The 18,458-nt window shown below is 45.0% G+C and overlaps 1 protein-coding gene across 3 annotated transcripts in view; it reads right to left on the reverse strand.

Moving 5' to 3' along the window:
- FAM171A1 (family with sequence similarity 171 member A1) overlaps window positions 1–18,458 on the reverse strand; it is a 132,213-nt gene that overhangs the window by 31,459 nt on the left and 82,296 nt on the right. For 2 of the 3 annotated variants that reach the window (XM_025000718.2, NM_001102180.1), the window contains 2 exon segments: window positions 17,667–17,759; window positions 2,561–2,719 (listed from right to left, as the gene is read on the reverse strand). In XM_025000718.2, coding sequence (XP_024856486.1) covers window positions 2,561–2,719; window positions 17,667–17,759 — 252 coding nt within the window. 3 annotated transcript variants of the gene reach the window in all.

Consider the following 18,458-nt stretch of genomic DNA (forward strand, 5'->3'; position numbering starts at 1 on the left):
GTGTACTACCAGGTGCATGAGATTTAACATTCTTTAGAAAGTTCTCTGTTCAAAGACATGGCAAGCAATTATATCTGCTTTCTTGAGGGCTCTCTCCTCTCTCAGTGCTTCCACTCCATACCTTCCAAAGGGCTCTCGACCCCCCCCATTTTTCTTATTCTGGAAGCACTCATGCTTTGAAGGGCTACACTGTTTACCTTCCAGCCCTTCTTATGAGACGGCAACTCCTTACAAAACATGGAGTTCTCTATACAAGGACTCTCTCCTTCTTGATGTTCCATCTTGATATTACCTGACTCCTATCACATCCCAATAAAGACAAGCAGAAGCAGCACCCCAGGACCAAGCTAGGAGGCCGCCGACTCATCACTTAGAACAAAAGGGGTTTTGCCCAGATAGCATCCAAAGTTCTGTTTGGCTTTGCACGTTAGTCATATCACTGACTCCTCTCTGTCTTCCCTTAGTTGCCAGCAGAAGTAATTTCTTAAAAACCCTTGCGAACATCACAGAGCAGGTCTGGGCTTTCTTAGCAACCACAGGGGAAGCATGAGGCTGTGAGGATGCACAGGGAAGAGAAAGTGAGGAAGCAACTGAAAGCTCCACGTGGCTGCATTTCTACAGCTCTGGAAACTCTTTCAAAGTGGTGGCAGGAATAAATAACCCCCCTTAGGACACACCAGGGAAGCCAGTCACTCTCCAATCACACTTATGGTCTCTGTTTACTTCACTGAATTCTACTGATAACCTGCCATCTCACATGGATTAGTGTGGTCCAGGCTCTCACACTAAGTTGAAACCTCTTAGGCGCATTTTATAAAACAGGAGGCAAAGGTGGGGCAGAAGAGAAGCCCCAGTTAATGGGCTGCAGGGGTGCCAAGTGGATACCACGCTGGTGGCTGCCTTTCCTGGGAGGAGGCCTGATTCTTCCTAGGTCAACTGGCCAGTTATTTCAGTGGAAAACAAGCTGAATATAACCTTCCAAAGACTTTCTCTCTTCCCTCTGAAATAACAGAGTGATTTTAAAATAAAACAACTCCTCTAAAATCAATTGTTCTATGTCTTCTCTCTGCCTTACTGTCATCTTGCGTTTTATAATTTATTCAAGACATCTTGGAACTGGAGCACAGAAAAATGACTGAGGTCATCCCGCCAACTTCGGGGTTTTATGATGGAGGCTGGATTGGCGGTTTCATGATGGCCTGATTATTATGTTCCCTGAAATACTATTTCCCTCCCAGGCCTATCCATTTAAATGAAAAGTCAACTTTTTTCCCCAACAATATTCACTTAAGATGAACCATGCAACTCTTCTGGGTGTTGGTGATTGACAATTTATTGCATCATTATCAACACAAACATTCAAGGAAAAAGAAACATTTCTCAAAACAGGTACCACAGAGGGAAGAAAAACAGGTAGCAAATCACCGGGTGACCTTGAACTGTAACCAGACATTTATCCACATTCTACAAAATGGATCATATGTTGCAGGGATGAAAGGCTTTTGCAGGATGATCAGTTTCTGTAAAGCACTAGACGATTAGGCGAAATTCAATCAAAGCATCCCTGGGAAATACAGCAACGTACTCACCTCATGGGATTCAACCCAGAACAGCCTTTGTTTTTCAAGTTTATGTTGTGACTCATGTAAAGTATTGGGGAAAGAGAAAGGGGGAGACAAGAAAATGACTCAGGAATTGAGACTCCACCACCCTTTGTTCACCAGAAGGAGGAACGGGGACCATGTTAGCACGGAGTTCTCTTGAGCGCAAATGGAGGTAAAAGGCAGTCTCTCACCAATAAGGAATTATTACCTGTTTTCTGACTGGTGGCTTTCTGTTTCTGTGATCTTTGAGTTCTGTGAGTCCCGCCGGCATAGGGTGAGAATGACTGAGTGGACTTACAGATCTGCCAGGAGATGATTCAAAATCAACTATAAAGCCTGAACACTTGGCCGAGTGGAAGGCAGAAAGAGCAAGCTCAGAGAAAGGGAGGCTGTGAGAAAAGGCTGGATGGACTCAGCCCCTGCAGTCCAGAGTCTTCCCGCCCTGAAGTGCTCCATGTGCTGGTGGCTGGGGGCGCTGCTGTGCTCCTCTGGGAATCAGATTCAATGCCACCCACCCTTCCCTTTCCAGCTGTAATGTGTGGTGAGTAGGGGTGTACATCTCTGCACAGCTGGGCAGGCTGCTCCACCAAAAATGTTCCAGGGGCAAGTGGAGCGAGGTTGAAAACAGGACAGAAAACCTCCAACTCTGATCTGACACTTGAAAAATTCAATGAAAAGAACTTCTGGGAATTAAATATATTTAGGCAGCCAAAGGAGAGCTCAGAGAGGGTGCTTAAGGCAACTGGTCCCAGCAGAAAGGTTCAGCATTTCAAATTCATGAAAATTCAACCCCGCAGTGGTGCAGAATAAATTCCTTAAATGACGGTTTCAGTGCACCAGAACTTGTAGACAGATCTCCCCCTTCTGCACCTCTGGTCCTCCACTTAGAAAGATACAAACACCTATAAAAGATGCAAACACAGATTCCCCCTGCAGAAGACAGACGAGATTGTTACCTGTTCCGTTTCCATCTAATCCTCGCAAATAAGGAAAGCCGTCCACCTCGGAGGGGGAGCTGGCGGCTGTGAGAAAGGCGGTCAGGTCACTGTAGCTGGTGTTCTCCGGCAGCCGCAGGGCTCTTCTCTGGAAGTGCACTCGAGGCTGCGGCCGGGCACCTGCAGATATGAACCTCTGAGTTACCTCCCGGAGAAGCAGTTTCTGTTTTTAGAAAATGCAAACCCTGGAGAGGCTCCTCTAAGGTTTCAGCGTGGCTCCCCTGCCCCCACTCCTCCCCACATCCCTTCTCATGGCCCATTCACGCGGGGCACAGAGATATGACAACATGCTATTATGGGGACAGAAATAATAGCCCATTGTCACGTCTGCTTTGACACAGGATGTTATTTAGGGTTTTCACAAAAAGCTCTATTTGTGAGCAGTCTTTTCACTGCCCAGTCTTGGTCTACGGGTAGGGGTATCGTTTTGGGAAAGAGAGTCTACGTAAGTGAAATGAGTAGATGGCAATCAACATCTTGAAACACACAAGGCAAGAGAAATCCTTTGAGACTGTTACAAACACATCCTTAGTCTTCCTAGTAAAATCCAGTCTAAGTGCATAGATCACGCTGGAGCAGAGCAGGCGGCAGATGTGCCGCTGGACAAGAAATGCAAAGAACCCACAGTGAAATGTCTCTTGGCCTTCCGTCTACTCTGGTGGGTGCATCCAACTCCTGACTATTATGTTATAGATTTTATGATGAGCCTCTTGAACGGATGTGAGAACCACTCCTTCCAGGAAACCCTGTGCAGAAGGACGGCTTGAGCCGACAGCCCCGTTAGACAGTTACCTTGTGACACCATCCGCAGTTTGACTTTGCTCCAGATCTTGTTTTGACTGTAAAACCTGAATGCGTTTTTATCTAATGATGTAGTGAGGGTCACGAGATATAAACGTACTAAATCAGTTTGCACACAATCAGCAAAAAACATCATGAAGACAAAAACTCACAGAGATGGGAGTTGGGAGCATTTACTGATGGAAGTACACATCTCTCTGGGTTAAATAAAGTGATTCCTCAAACACAGTGGTCTGCCCTGATGTTCTGGCCATTGTATAACCTGCTCCAGGCTTGAGGGAGACCATATTTCTCTGTGGTCAGCTGGCTGCTCCCTCTCCTTCCAATTCGTGGTTGTTCTGACACAGCAGCTCTGCCCAGGGCTCATGTTCTTTCATGTCTCCACCAAGGTTACTTTTCACTCTGGATCAGAAACTTTTAGGGGAGGAATAAGCCTGTCAGGAAGTGTTCTAGGGGAATTCTCTAGTGGTCCAGTGGTTAGGACTTGGCATTTTCACTGCTGAAGATCCAGGTTCAGTCCCTGGTTGGGAAATTCAGATCCTGCAAGCTGCCATAGCATGGCCGAAAACCAACCAAACAAAAACCAGAACTGCTGTCAATAAGGGAGTTCTGGAGCTCCAAGGATCATCTAATCTAAGTCTCTTCCGATAGGTGAGGCCACAAAAGCCCAAATGGGCTCACCAGCAACACAGACTTACGGGGTGGGCTGCCTTGACCATGGATGACTGAGGAGGTCACGATGGTACCCTTACCTCCTGGAAACTACTGACTGCATTTCTCAAATGACTGGTCCTCCATAAACACTGGCCCAGCTCTGGAGCCCGTGGGAGCCAGATGCCCAAGCTCGCAATGGTCCTGTTTAATCTGGCTGTTTCCACTGAAGCCAGGTGGACACGCACATCAGTCCTGTTCCATTCCAGACCATTGGTGTCCTTTCCTTACCCCTAAAACACAGCCGTGGTGATGCCCTGGCATCCCTGCTGCTGTGTCGGTTAACTTTCAGCTTGCCTTAGCCTTCTCTCCTCTTCCTCTGATCTCACACCACAGTGATGTCTTCTTGCTGTCCCCTCCTTGGTCTGCACAGAGCTTGGGCGCCTCATGATCTGGGGGTGCTCCACGCATGCTGGGAGCACTGGCCTCACCGGATCCCTCTCCCATCCACCTCCCACACCTTCTGTCTGCCTCTTTCCTTCTTCTCTAAGCTGTCCTCAGAGATTGAAGGTCAAAGCAATCCTTTCTCATCCATCTCCTCACCCTCAACTATATTTCAACATCTTATCCTCCTATTCCCATTTTCTTTTCTTTTTTATTTTTTTGTTAGATAGACACATGACTTTTGGAGTGGTCTCAAACTGCTTGAGCTGCCTTTATTTTTTTAATGTTTTAAAATTAATTTTTATTGGAGTATTGTTGCTTTGGTGGCTCAGCGGTAAAGAATCTGCCTGCCAATGCAGGAGCCACAGAAGATATGGGTTCGATTCCTGGGTCAGAAAGATTCCCTGGAGGAGGGAATGGCCACCCACTCCAGTACTGTTGCCTGAAAAATTCCATGGACAGAGGAGCCTGGCAGGCTACAGTCCATGGGGTTGCAAAGAGCTGGACACGACTGAGCGACTGAGCACAAAGGCACAGAGTTGCTTTACAATGTTGTGTTAGTTTCTGCTGTGCAGCAAAGAGAATCAGCTGTAAGTATACATATAATCCCCTCTTTCTTGGATTTCCCTCCCATTTAGGTCACTATTATTTTTTCAATGATAGTGAACTTTCTGTGATTTGGTTCCCATTCTCCACTGTTCTTCATTCTAAACAACATTGCTGATGTCTGGGTTTTACACACTGAGAAATGGGAAACTCACTACTAGGAATGAAGGGAGGGCATGTCTGCAGTGTTAAGGTGCAAAGAGGGGCCGTTTCCTCATGAGGGTCGAGGCAGAAAGCAGAGGCCAGGCTGGTTACCTCAGAACATGGGTCGGGTACTGTGTGCCCCTTCAGACCCCCTGAGATGGGCAGGTTGAGGTCACTATGAAGGCTTCTTTGGCTGAAAGAAACAGAAACCCACTCAGCCTAGACCAAGGAAAAGGGGAGGCTGCTGAAAGATGAAAGGGAATCCTGCTGAGCCCCAGGAAAGCAGTCCAGCCAGGCCTTACGGGGACCAGCCTAGGACCCCGATACCACAACCAGGGCTGTTCCCAGTTCTCAAGCCACTGGGCATTTCATCTCCATTCTTTTTTTTTTATATTTAAAATTTTAATAATTTGATGCTTTAGTTTTTAAAAGTTCTCCTTAAATTCTATTTAAAAAGGTATCCTTTTCAGATTGAGGGGGTTTTAAATAGGTGACTCCTTTTGTCATTGGTTCCTCATTTTTCTTTTTTTTTGGCCACATCTCTTAGCATGTGGAACTTCTCTGACCAGGAATCAAACCCACATCCCCTGCAGTGGAAGCGTGGAGTCTTAATCTTACTGGACTGCCAGGGAAGCCCCAGTTCCTTATTTTTTAAAATTAAAGTACAATTGATTCACAATATTATGATAGCTTCAGGTGAACAGAAAGGTGATTGAGTTATACATATATAATTTTTTCAGGTTATTTTCCATTATAGGTTCTTACAAGATATTGAATAGTATTCCCTGTTATATAGTAAATCCTTGACGCTTATCTATTTTATATATAGTAATGTGCATCTGTTAATCCCAAACTCCGAGTTTACCCCCACCCACCTCTTTCCCCTTTGGTAACCATAAGTTTGTTTTTGATGTCTGTGAGTCTATTTCTGTTTTGTAAACAGATTCATTTGTATTATTTGTTAGATTCCACATATAAGTTACATCATAGGTCATCCAATTCTGAATCCTCCTGTCTCTGTCTCTCTGCGTGTCTACTTCTCTCTGCCTCTGTGTCTCTGTGTGTCTGTCTCTGCCTCACTCTCGTGCCTGCTCTTACTCCCCGGCTCATCGTGCATTTCCCTGGGAGCTGCATCTCTCCCCTCCTCTCTGCCCCTGCTGCCTTCCTTCCCTTTTCTGTGCAGGAGAAACTGCTCCTAGGCCAGACATGCGTGTCTGTTTTTGGTGGCAGGAGGAGTACTGGGGGGGGAGCACAGAAGGGCGATGTGGAGGCAGGTTTCCTAGGAGATGTGGCTGGTCCAGCTGCTTTGACACACGCTGTGACCAGCACGCACTGATACCTGTGGGGGATCAAACATAGTCCTCCCAGGAGAAAAGGCAAGACCTCTGCCTGGTGAAACGACCAAAGAAACATCTAAGGAGTATAAGGGTTGAAATATTCTAAGCCACAGTGCAAATACAATCTAAAGTGGGTGTGTGTAGGCTGGGCAGGGAATGGTATGTTCTTAAGCCTAAATTTATGTATGAAAGCTGCTACGTTCCCACACTTTTCAGGAAGGACTGGACTGGGTGTGGATGGATGGTGGAGGGGGACAGGGCTGTCTCTCTTCTGTGGATGTCCCTCCCCCACACTCCCCACAGCAGCTGCTTCAAACATCCGCTGTTCTTCTCAAACTTGGGGCTCAACTGCCATCCCCCAAATGCTCATACCCAACTGTACTGAAAACACCAGGGAACCACTTCTGTCTGCACTTCAAAACCTTTCTTCCATCACCTCTGCTGCCTTTCTAGCCCTGCCCTCCCCCAAGGTCAACCCAAGTATTCTGACTTTGCTTGTTTTATTGTAAGACTTGTTATTTGACCAGTTTTTCTGGACTTCATCAAAAGTCTCTCTCTCTAGGGGCTTTTCTTCCCCAGTCAACACATATATTCCTTAGTTTCTCATTGAGAACAATGAGACACGACTTTCACTCTGTTCTCCCCATCAGTCTCCTCTCCTTCCACCCAATGCCCAGGGACGTGGCTTTCACCCTCAGTGCACGCTGCCCTTGGAAATGTCAACTGACGACTGCATAATCTGCAAACCCTGTGACCCTCGCTTGCCTTCACCCCTCCAGCCCTTCACAATGGGGTGCACTGTTCCCCACCCCCGCCAGCAGCCCTCCCTGCTGGCGGTGGCGGTCCTGCCCTCTGCTCTCTGCCGAGTCGCAGGCCTTTGCTCTACGAGTGCTTTCTTTTCCTCCTACTTCTGAGGAGAGATCCTGAAGGCTCAGCACAGTTGCCTCTGCCTGTTCCTGACTCTCTCCTGACTTGTTGCCCTTGCTGCAGCCTCATAGTTACCTTCCTGTCCTGCCGGGGACTCTGCTAAGCTCCATGCCTTTTCAGCACCTTGACCTGGATGCCCACCAGGCACTAAAACCATCACTACCTTCTCTCCCACTTGACAAAGACCTACTCCCCCCAACACCCAGGTGTGATTCCGGGTTGTCAAAATTGTTTTCCCTTTCTACTCTTCTGCACATTCATTCAAGGGACTGCCCCATCTTCCCTTATCAATGTTTCTAGCATTGTCTTTTCCTTCCATTCTGCCTCCACCCTACATGATCTTATACCATCCCTGCCTTCAACTATCACAAAAGTCTCCTAACTTCCCTGTGCTCTAGCCTCATCCCTTTCCTGCCTCATCTATTGATGACTCTCAAATTCTGCTTTGACCATGACCTTACCCTACCTGGAAACTTTCAATGGATCCACCACTTCCAAAATTAATAAAGGAGGCAACAAATCAGAGACCAACGTAGACTCAAACTACAGCTCCACTTATGAGAGGTGAAGTTCAGCGCTTTAGGATTTACAAAGTTCTGGTACACACATTATTTCACGTAGTAATCTGTGTGTGCTATACTCAGTCACTCAGTCATGTCTGACTCTTTGCGACCCCAAGGACTGTAGCCCGTCAGGCTGCTCTGTCCAAGGGATTTTCCCGGCAAGAATACTGAAGCACTGGAGAAGTGATTCTCCAGGATGAAGAAGATGTGGTACATATATATGATGGGATATTACTCAGCCATAGAAAAGAACGAAATGAGGCCATCTGCAACAACACGGATGGACCTGGAGATTATCATACTGAGTGAAGTTAAGTCAGACATAGAAAGATAAATATATGATACAGCTTTTATGTGGAATCTAAAAAATAAAATAAATGAATGACTATAACAAAACAGAAACAGACTCAAGATACACAGAACGAACTAGTGGTTTCCAGTAGAGACAGGGAAGGGGGGAGGGGCAAAATAAGGGTAGGAGATTAAGAGGTATAATTGCTAGGTATAAAACAAATAAGTACAAGGATATAAGATACAGCATAGGGAATATAGGTTATATTGCATAATAACTTCAAGTGGAGTATCACTATGTTGTACATCGAAACTAATTTAACACTGTAAATCAACTATACTTCAATTTTTAAAAAAAGGAGGAAAAAAATGCAATTTGCAAGCACTCTGTGACAAGGAGCGTATTTATGGATCCAGCCTCTGGTGGTAAAGAGCCCTCTGGTAATCGGTGCCTATGTTGGCCCTTCTGCTTCACCACACTGTTAACTTGAAACTGCTGCAGGCTTTCTATATAAAACGCTGTCAACAATGACTGGAGGAGGGAATAGCAAACCACGTCAGTATTCGTGCCTTGAGAACCCTATGAACAGTATGAAAAGGCAACAATGATAAGACAACCGCTTTCCTGACTTTCCAAACGAAACTGAGTGCTAAGTCGTTTCCATTGGAAACATGTGCTTACTTTGAACCATGTGTGCATGTGTGCCTGTATGTGCACACGCGCGTGTGTGTGTGAGAGAGAGAGCGAGAGAGACAGAGAGAGAGAAAGCAATCTCCATAGTTCCACCTGGTCTGATGAGAACGGTTTTAGGGTGTATGCGGTCTGAATTTAGATACCTACCTACAGATAGGAAAACAAGTGAGCGTCAGCAGTCTTTTTATTGTTCAAGGAAAATGCTCATTAACCATGAGCTTATTCTATTTTATTTGGTTGTAAACATTTCAAAACAAAACTTCACCTGAAGCATTAAATCTTGCTAATGAGAACACCTCTGCTTCTCTCATCTCCATCTCTCAGCCAGTGGCCTTCATTCTTTCAAATCTTTTGCTCTAGTGTCACATAAAACCAAACAACGGGGCATCACCCCAAACTATGCACACAATACGTGTGAGGCTCTGTCACCAAACTGTCATCTCACCATCTCCCCCTTCCTCTGGGGGAGTCTGACACATAACATCTAGGCAACACAAAAATTCAAATGGCTGACAGCACTTACATTTCTGACTGGCAAGAGTTTATTTTTTGCTTCTCTGACTCCATTTAAAAAATAAAGAAATGCACCTACACTTGACTAGTTTGAGAATAAAAATTTGAATATAACATTTAGAAATTCAGTTTATATTGGTTTTTCAGAACAGAACTGCAAAGACCAAAAATGATCTACATAAGGTTCTCCTTCCAGCTGGTAAGAAAACAAGAAACAAGATCACCTAGTGTTATCCTGCTACGTCTGTACTCTACTGAGACAAGGAAAGGTACAACTAGTACAACTCAAAAAGTAAGGTGAACTTAAACATTAACAAAGTGTAGACAATCTTTATGGAGAAGGCAATGGCACCCCACTCCAGTACTCTTGCCTGGAAAGTCCCATGGACGGAGGAGCCTGGTGGGCTGCAGTCCATGGGGTCTCAGAGTCAGACACGACTGAGCAACTTCACTTTCACTTTTCACTTTCATGCATTGGAGAAGGAAATGGCAACCCACTCCAGTGATCTTGCCTGGAGAATCCCAGGGACGGGGGAGCCTGGTGGGCTGCCGTCTATGGGGTCGCACAGAGTTGGACACGACTGAAGTGACTTAGCAGACAATTTTTAAAAGCTGGAATGCAAATGAGAAAGGGAAAGGGAGAAATAAATGGTTCTCAGTTTCTGGTTACATAAAAGAGGGAAGTGATACAGCAGACTGAATAAATTAATCATAACAAAAACTACCTGGATGTCTTACATCCCTAGGCTTATAATATGACCAAACTTCCTGCTCCTTAGAGAGAGAGAGAGAGCAATTCTAATACTCTGGCTGTGTGTCTGTGTGCATGTGGGTACCGATGAACTGTCCTCCTCTTAGCAGCCATGACAAAGCAAATAATTAACTGTAGCATGAGCGATCTATACAGGAAGTACAAAAAGCAGTGGGATCTGGATGGATTTTTAAATATACATTTACTCAACCTTTCAATGAACTGCTCATTGTATACCGATACTAAAGTGGGCATGGGGCCAGGCCCTGGGAGTGTAAGGTGAATATGACCCCTTCCTCACTCTTCAGGTTTTTCAGTTTTGTCTGGGAGCTAAGACAATACTGCCAGATATGGCAGGAAGGGTGGTTTTGTGATAAGATACAGAACCCTCAGCTGGAGGGCTGTTTTAATTCTCCTTCCTGGTTACTGATAAGGAATGAAGGGGGCATAAGGGAGGCAGGGATGGGTGGAATCCAAGGTTGGAGCCAGAAGGTGTGGAAGGCACATGGATGCCTAGTTCTGGGTTTAGGGAAGCTCTGGGACCATGTGGCAGGAGTTGGTGAATTTCACTTGAATGCTGTGCCATTAACAAGACTCCATGAATCCCCAGTCTGCTGCTTTCTGCTACAGCCAGCTCCCTTTTGGGATTCATACTTTCTGTTCCCTTTGAATCTGGGCTTGTAGGTGGCCTGGTATGATCACAGATCTGTTGCATCTCATGATTCTATCATTAGCTAAGATCCTCACCTCTTCTGGGTTCTTAGTTCAATTCTAAGAAAAGGAAGAGAGAGAAGAACTTGGGTTGGGGAGATCTACTGGAAAGGAAATGGCAACCCACTTCAGTGTTTTTGCCTGGAAAAATCCCATGGATAGAGGTGCCTGGCGGGGTTGCAAAGAGTTGGACATGACTGAGCAACTAAGCATAGACACATGGGCTTGAATACTTGCCCACTAAAGAGTGGGAGATCTCTAGTCTACTCTAGGAGATCAAACCAGTCAATCCTAAAGGAAATCAACCCTGAGTATTCATTGGAAGGACTGATGCTGAAGCTGAAGCTCCAATACTTTGGCCACCTGATGCAAAGAGCTGACTCATTGGAAAAGACTGTGATGCTGGGAAAGACTGAAGGCAGGAGGAGAAGGGGATGACAAAAGATGAGCTAGTTGGATAGTATCAGTGACTCAATGGATATATGAGTTTGAGCAAACTCTGGGAAATGATGAAGGACAGGGAAGCCTGGCGTGCTGCAGCCCATGGCTTCACAAAGAGTCAGAACACAACTGGCAACCGAACAACAACACAGAATGGGAGAAAACAGTGGTGTGGGGGTTAGAGGGGATGAAATAGCCATCTTGGAGAGTCGGAAAACAAGTAACTCCTCCAGCTGCATGTTCTGCTGTGGCCATGAGTGGCTGAGTCACCCAGGGTCAGAAGTTATTTATTCAGGCAAAGATGGCAGTATTACTCACAAAAGCCAAGACACAGAAACAATGGAAGTGTCCACTGATGGATGAATGGATACAGGAAGTGTATGTATGTGTATATATGTATATGTATACACACACACACACACATATATGCAGTGGAATATTATTCAGCCATAAAAGGAAGGAAATTCTGCCATTTGGGTCAACGTGGATAGACCCTGAGGACATTATGTTAGACATTATGACTGAAATAAATCAGTCAGAGAAATCAGCCAGAGAAAGACAATAAATCAGTCAGAGAAAGACAATATTGTATGATTTCACCTATAAGTGGAATTAGAATGGTAGCCAAAGGCAGGAGGCAGGGGGTGAGAAGAACAGATAAAGGTGGTCAAAGGCACAAACCTCCAGTTATAAGATGAATATGTTCTGGGGACGTAATACATGGCCTGGTGTCTGCAGCAGACTTGGGTATGGTATAAGCTTGGAGGAGGAGGTCACCATTAACCCCACCATAGAGCTGCCAGAACTTACACAAGACTGGGGAAACAGACTCTTGGTGGGCACAAACAGAATCTGTGTGTACCAGGACCCAGGAGAAAGGAGCAGTGACCCCACAAGAGACTGACCCAGACATGCCTGTGAGTGTCCGGGAGTCTCTGGTGGAGGCATGGGTTGGTGGTGGCCTGCTGCAGGGTTGGGGGCACCGAGTGTAGCAATGCATGCATGGGACCTTTTGAAGGAAGTTGCCATTATTTTCACTACCTCCACCATAGTATGGCCCCAGGTAAATAACAGGTCAAGTCAGTCTTGGGAAGCATCACTATGAACAAAGCTAGTGGAGGTGATGGAATTCCAGTTGAGCTATTTCAAATCCTAAAAGATGATGCTGTGAAAGTGCTGCACTCAATATGCCAGCAAATTTGGAAAACTCAGCAGTGGCCACAGGACTGGAAAAGGTCCGTTTTCATTCCAATCCCAAAGAAAGGCAATGCCAAAGAATGCTCAAACTACTGCACAACTGCACTCATCTCACATGCTAGTAAAGTAATGCTCAAAATTCTCAAAGCCAGGCTTCAGCAATATGTGAACTGTGAACTTCCAGATGTTCAAGCTGGTTTTAGAAAAGGCAGAGGAACCAGAGATCAAACTGCCAACATCTGCTGGATCATCGAAAAAGCAAGAAGAGTTCCATAAAAAATCTACTTCTGCTTTATTGACTATGCCAAAGCCTTTGACTGTGTGGATCACAGTAAAGTGTGGAAAATTCTGAAAGAGATGGGAATACCAGACCACCTAACCTGCCTCTTGAGTAAACCTATATGCAGGTCAGGAAGCAACAGTTAGAACTGGACACGGAAAAACAGACTGGTTCCAAATAGGAAAAGGAGTACGTCAAGGCCGTATATTGTCACTCTGCTTATTTAACTTATATGCAGAGTACATCATGAGAAATGCTGGGCTGGATGAAGCACAAGCTGGAATCAAGATTGCCGGGAGAAATGTCAACAACCTCAGACATGCAGATGATACCATCCTTATGGCATAAAGTGAAGAAAAACTAAAGAGCCTCTTGATGAAAGTGAAAGAGGAGAGTGAAAAAGTTGGTTTAAAGCTCAACATTCAAAAAACTAAGATCACGGCAACTGGTCCCATCACTTCATGGCAAATAGATGGGGAAATGGTGGAAATGGTGTCAGACTTTATTTTTCTGGGCTCCAAAATCACTGCATATTGTGATTGCAGACATGAAATTAAAAAACGGTTACTCCTTGGAAGGAAAGTTTTGACTAACCTAGACAGTATATTAAAAAGCAGAGATTTTACTTTGCCAAAAAGGTCCATCTTGTCAGTTCAGTTCAGTTCAGTCGCGTCCAACTCCTTGTGACCCCATGAACTGCAGCACGCCAGGGCTCCCTGTCCATCACCAACTCCCGGAGTTTACCCAAACTCATGTCCATTGAGTCAGTGATGCCACCCAACCGTCTCATCCTTTGTCGTCCCCTTCTCCTCCTGCCCTCAAATCTTTCTCAGCATCAGGGTCTTTTCAAATGAGTCAGCTCTTTGCATCAAGTGGCCAAAGTACTAGAGTTTCAGCTTCAAGGCTACGGTTTTTCCAGTAGTCATGTATGGATTTGAGAGTTGGACTATAAAGACAGCTGAGCACCAAAGAATTGATGCTTTTGGCCTGGCGTGCTGTGGTTCATGGGGTCGCAAAGAGTCGACGTGACTGAGTGGCTGAACTGAACTGAACTGATTGTATATTTGACAGATGCTAAGAGAGTAGATCTTAAAAGTTCTCATCACAAGAAAAAACTGTGTGATAATGGATGTTAAGTAGACTTATGGTGGTGATCACTGTATAATATATACACATATCAAATCATTGAAGATATATGTCTTAGTTCAGTCGCTCAGTCGTGTCTGACTCTTTGCGACCCCATGAATTGCAGCATGCCATGCCTCCCTGTCCATCACCAACTCCCGGAGTTCACTCAAACTCACGTCCATCGAGTTGGTGATGCCATCCAGCCATCTCATCCTCTGTCGTCCCCTTCTCCTCCTGCCCCAGTCCCTCCCAGCATCAGAGTCTTTTCCAATGAGTCAACTCTTCACATGAGGTGGCCAAGGTACTGGAGTTTCAGCTTTAGTATCATTCCTTCCAAAGAACACTCAGGGCTGATCTCCTTTAGAATGGACTGGTTGGATCTTCTTGCAGTCCAAGGGACTCTCAAGAGTCTTCTCCAATACCACAGTTCAAAAGCATCAATTCTTCGGTGCTCAGCTTTCTTCATAGTCCAACTCTCACATCCATACACGACCACAGGAAAAACCATAACCTTGACTAGATGGACCTTTGTTGGCAAAGTAATGTTTCTGCTTTTGAATATGCTATCTAGGTTGGTCATAACTTTCCTTCCAAGGAGTAAGCGTCTTTTAATTTCATGGCTGCAATCACAATATGCAGTGATTTTGGAGCCCCCCAAAATAAAGTCTGACACTGTTTCCACTGTTTCCCCATCTATTTCTCATGAAGTGATGGGACCAGATGCCATGATCTTCGTTTTCTGAATGTTGAGCTTTAAGTCAACTTTTTCACTCTCCTCTTTCACTTTCATCAAGAGGCTTTTGAGTTCCTCTTCACTTTCTGCCATAAGGGTGGTGTCATCTGCATATCTGAGGTTATTGATATTTCTCCCAGCAATCTGATTCCAGCTTGTGCTTCCTCTAGCCCAGCGTTTCTCATGATGTACTCTGCATATAAGTTAAATAAGCAGGGTGACAGTATACAGCCTTGACGTACTCCTTTTCCTATTTGGAACCAGTCTGTTGTTTCATATCCAGTTCTAACTGTTGCTTCCTGACCTGCATATAGGTTTCTCAAGAGGCTGGTCAGGTGATCTGGTATTCCCATCTCTTTCAGAATTTTCCACTTTACTGTGATCCACACAGTCAAAGGCTTTGGCACAGTCAGTAAAGCAGAAATAGATGTTCTTCTGGAACTCTTTTGCTTTTTCAATGATCCAGTGGATTTTGGCAATCTGGTTTCTCTGCCTTTTCTAAAACCAGCTTGAACATCTGGAAGTTCACAGTTCACATATTGCTGAAGCCTGGCTTTGAGAATTTTGAGCATTACTTTACTAGTGTGTGAGATGAGTGCAATTGTGCGGTAGTTTGAGCATTCTTTGGCATAAGACTGGAGGTGGGGAACCATTATACTTCCGTTGTGAAACAACAATGGAAAAGGTAATTAAGGAGAAACTGGAGGTCCCAAGCCCAACAGCCCCCACTGTGGTCCTGATGTGAAAGGATGCTGAGGACTCAGGCCTAGTTCTGCTGTCTCTTAGGAGAAAAGCAGGAGATGACTTAGGGCTCACTGCAGATGACATTAAAATCTATATATCTATTCCTGTTATCTCTCCCAAACTCAGTTCACATATGCTCCCAGACATTTCTCCTTATTTCTCTTTACACACGTCATCTAAGAGCAGCATGTTAACCTCCTTGTTTGTTCCCACAGCTATGCAATAAAAAAAGGAATAAAGTCACCTCACTTGGAGGTGGCACATGGATGTGGTTAGGCAGAGAATGATTGGTGTAAATAGTATTAAAATAAAGGAATAAACAAAACAAAGAAAAACAGGGGGCTCCCCAGGTGGCACTAGTGGTAAAGAACCCACCTGCCAATACAGGAGATTGGGAGATTGGGTTCAATCCCTGGGTCGGGAAGATCCCCTGGAGGAGGGCATGGCAACCCACTCCAGTATTCTTCCCTGGGGAATCCCAAGGACACAAGAGCCTGGTGGGCTACAGTCCATGGGGTTGCAGAGTCGGATACGACTGATGCAACTTAGCACAAATAAAAATGGTTTTTCCAGTAGTTATGTATGTATGTGAGAGTTGAACCATAAAGAAGGCTGAGCACCAAAGAACTGATGCTTTTGAACTGTGGTGCTGGAGAAGACTCTTGAGAGTCCCTTGGACTTCAAGGAGATCAAACAAGTCTATTCTAAAGGAAATCAACTGAATATTCATTAGAAGGACTGATACTGAAGCTGAAGCTCCAATATTTGGGCCACCTGATGTGAGGAGCCTATTCACTAGAAAAGACCCTGATGCTAGGAAGAACGGAGGGCAAGAGGAGAAGAGGGTGACAGAGGATGAGATGGTTGGATGGCATCACTGAATCAATGGACATGAGTTTGAGCAAGCTCCAGGAGATAGTAAAGGACAGGGAAGCCTGGTGTTATGCAGTCCATGGGGTCACAAAGAGTTGGACATGACTTAAGGACTGAACAACAACAAAAAGTAAACAAAAAAAAAGAATCTGATGAAACATTAAAAGACAGGAAATATCATTCTCAGGCCGGTGGCTAAGATGGAAGAAACCAATCATCTCAGCAAAAAAAAGGTTTGACACAAGTCTGATTCCCAGTTCCAATGCCAGCCCCAAACAAAGGGCAAATTCCACAAACCTTCTCTACCAGATTTTCTGGAAGAGAGGTTAGAGGGGTGAGGTCACATTTACACCACTGCACATGAGATGGGCTAAAAACACAAGGGGATAAGAGATAGAAAAAGGCCACACTTGAATGCCTGGGAATTTTTTGTTTTCTTTTTTGGGTGGGAGGAGAAATTTTTTTTATTGTAAAAAACACCTAATATTAAATTACTCTCTTAACCAGGTTTTTTTTTGGCAGGGGGAGGCATGCTACGTGGGATCTTAGTTTCCCAAACAGATCAAATCTATGTCCCCTGCATTGGGAGCATAGAGTCTTAACCCCACTGGACTGCCAGGCAAGTCCCCATTTAACCAGTTTTATGTGTCCAGTGCACCAATGTGAAGTATATTTGCACTGTTGTGCAACAGATCTCTAGAACTGTCCTGTTTTGCAAAACTGAAACTCTAGGGAGTTTCCTGGGGGTCTAGTGGTTAGGACTTGCATTTCCACTGCAGGGGGTGTGGGTTCAACCCCTGGTCAGGCAACTAAGATCTCACAAGCCACAAGGCCTAGCCAAAAAAATTAAAAACAAACAAAATCCCCTGAAACTCTATATACTCAAATGCTTATGAAACTTTTCAGAGTGACCCTATCCATTGGTCACTGAGGCCCAGGCAGGGTCTGGATTCTGACTCTGGGATGAATTTTCTCACCTTTGAAGAAGAGAGGGACATGGTGTGAAAGAGGGCAGAGCCTCTTACCCCTCTGCACTTCAAGGCTGGGTTGATAACAAACAAGGCCACAGCCAACAGTTTCACCGAAATGCCAATGTGTCCATGCACTTGTAGGGACTAGAGCCATTATGTCCAGCTGTGGACATGCTCGTGGCCATCACTACCTGACTACCCATTCCTCATATTTTAACAGTTGGCCCCAAAGTTACCATCGCTCCTCTTTTTAAGTATCAGACATACCTTGGAATCCTGAGACTATCTGGACAACATCTTCATACACCATCAGGGTAGCGGATCGTTCTGGAAGCAGGCCCAGGCTTAGTGAAGAAAATACTGCGGAAACAAAGATGGATATGAGGAAATTCTGATTTCTAAATCAAAGTGCCCATGCCAATTTTTTAAGTACTCTGCATTCTTTGGATTCTCTGGGTTCAAATCAATCAACAACATTGATTTTTTAGTAATGTGACATAATAATAAATATATATCTTTTCTCTACCTCTGGTTCCTGGCTCAAATTCCTGAGTCACCAGAGTATCTTTCTGATCTGATGAGGAGACTCAGGGTGGCCTCCTGTATGCGGACTGGTCACCAAAAAGATCAAACCATGATAAGAATCTTGGAACTTTCAGGCTCACTTCCCATCATTCAGAGAGAATAGATGGGGTGGAAAGCTCAGTTCATGATTGATCACACCTGCCATAATTGATGAAGCTGCCATGAGAGTCCCAAAGGTACAGGCTTTGGGGAACTTCAAGCTGGTGAGTACATTTATGTGCTAGGAGGGTGGTGCACCTCAGCTCCACAGGGATAGAAGCTCCCATGGCGAGGACCCTTCTGGATCTCACCCTGTTGCACCTCTTCATGTGGCTGTTCATCTGCATCCATTATGATACTTGTTATAAACCAGCAAATGTAAGTCATTGTTTTTCTGAGTTCTGGGAGTCATTATAGTGAAAGAAAGGGAGGGATGCATGGGAACCTCTGATATATAGCTGATTGGTCAGAAGTACAGATGACCACTTAGGGCTT

This window comes from Bos taurus, chromosome 13 (genome assembly GCF_002263795.3).
Source record: "Bos taurus isolate L1 Dominette 01449 registration number 42190680 breed Hereford chromosome 13, ARS-UCD2.0, whole genome shotgun sequence".
Classification (NCBI taxonomy): domain Eukaryota; kingdom Metazoa; phylum Chordata; class Mammalia; order Artiodactyla; family Bovidae; genus Bos; species Bos taurus.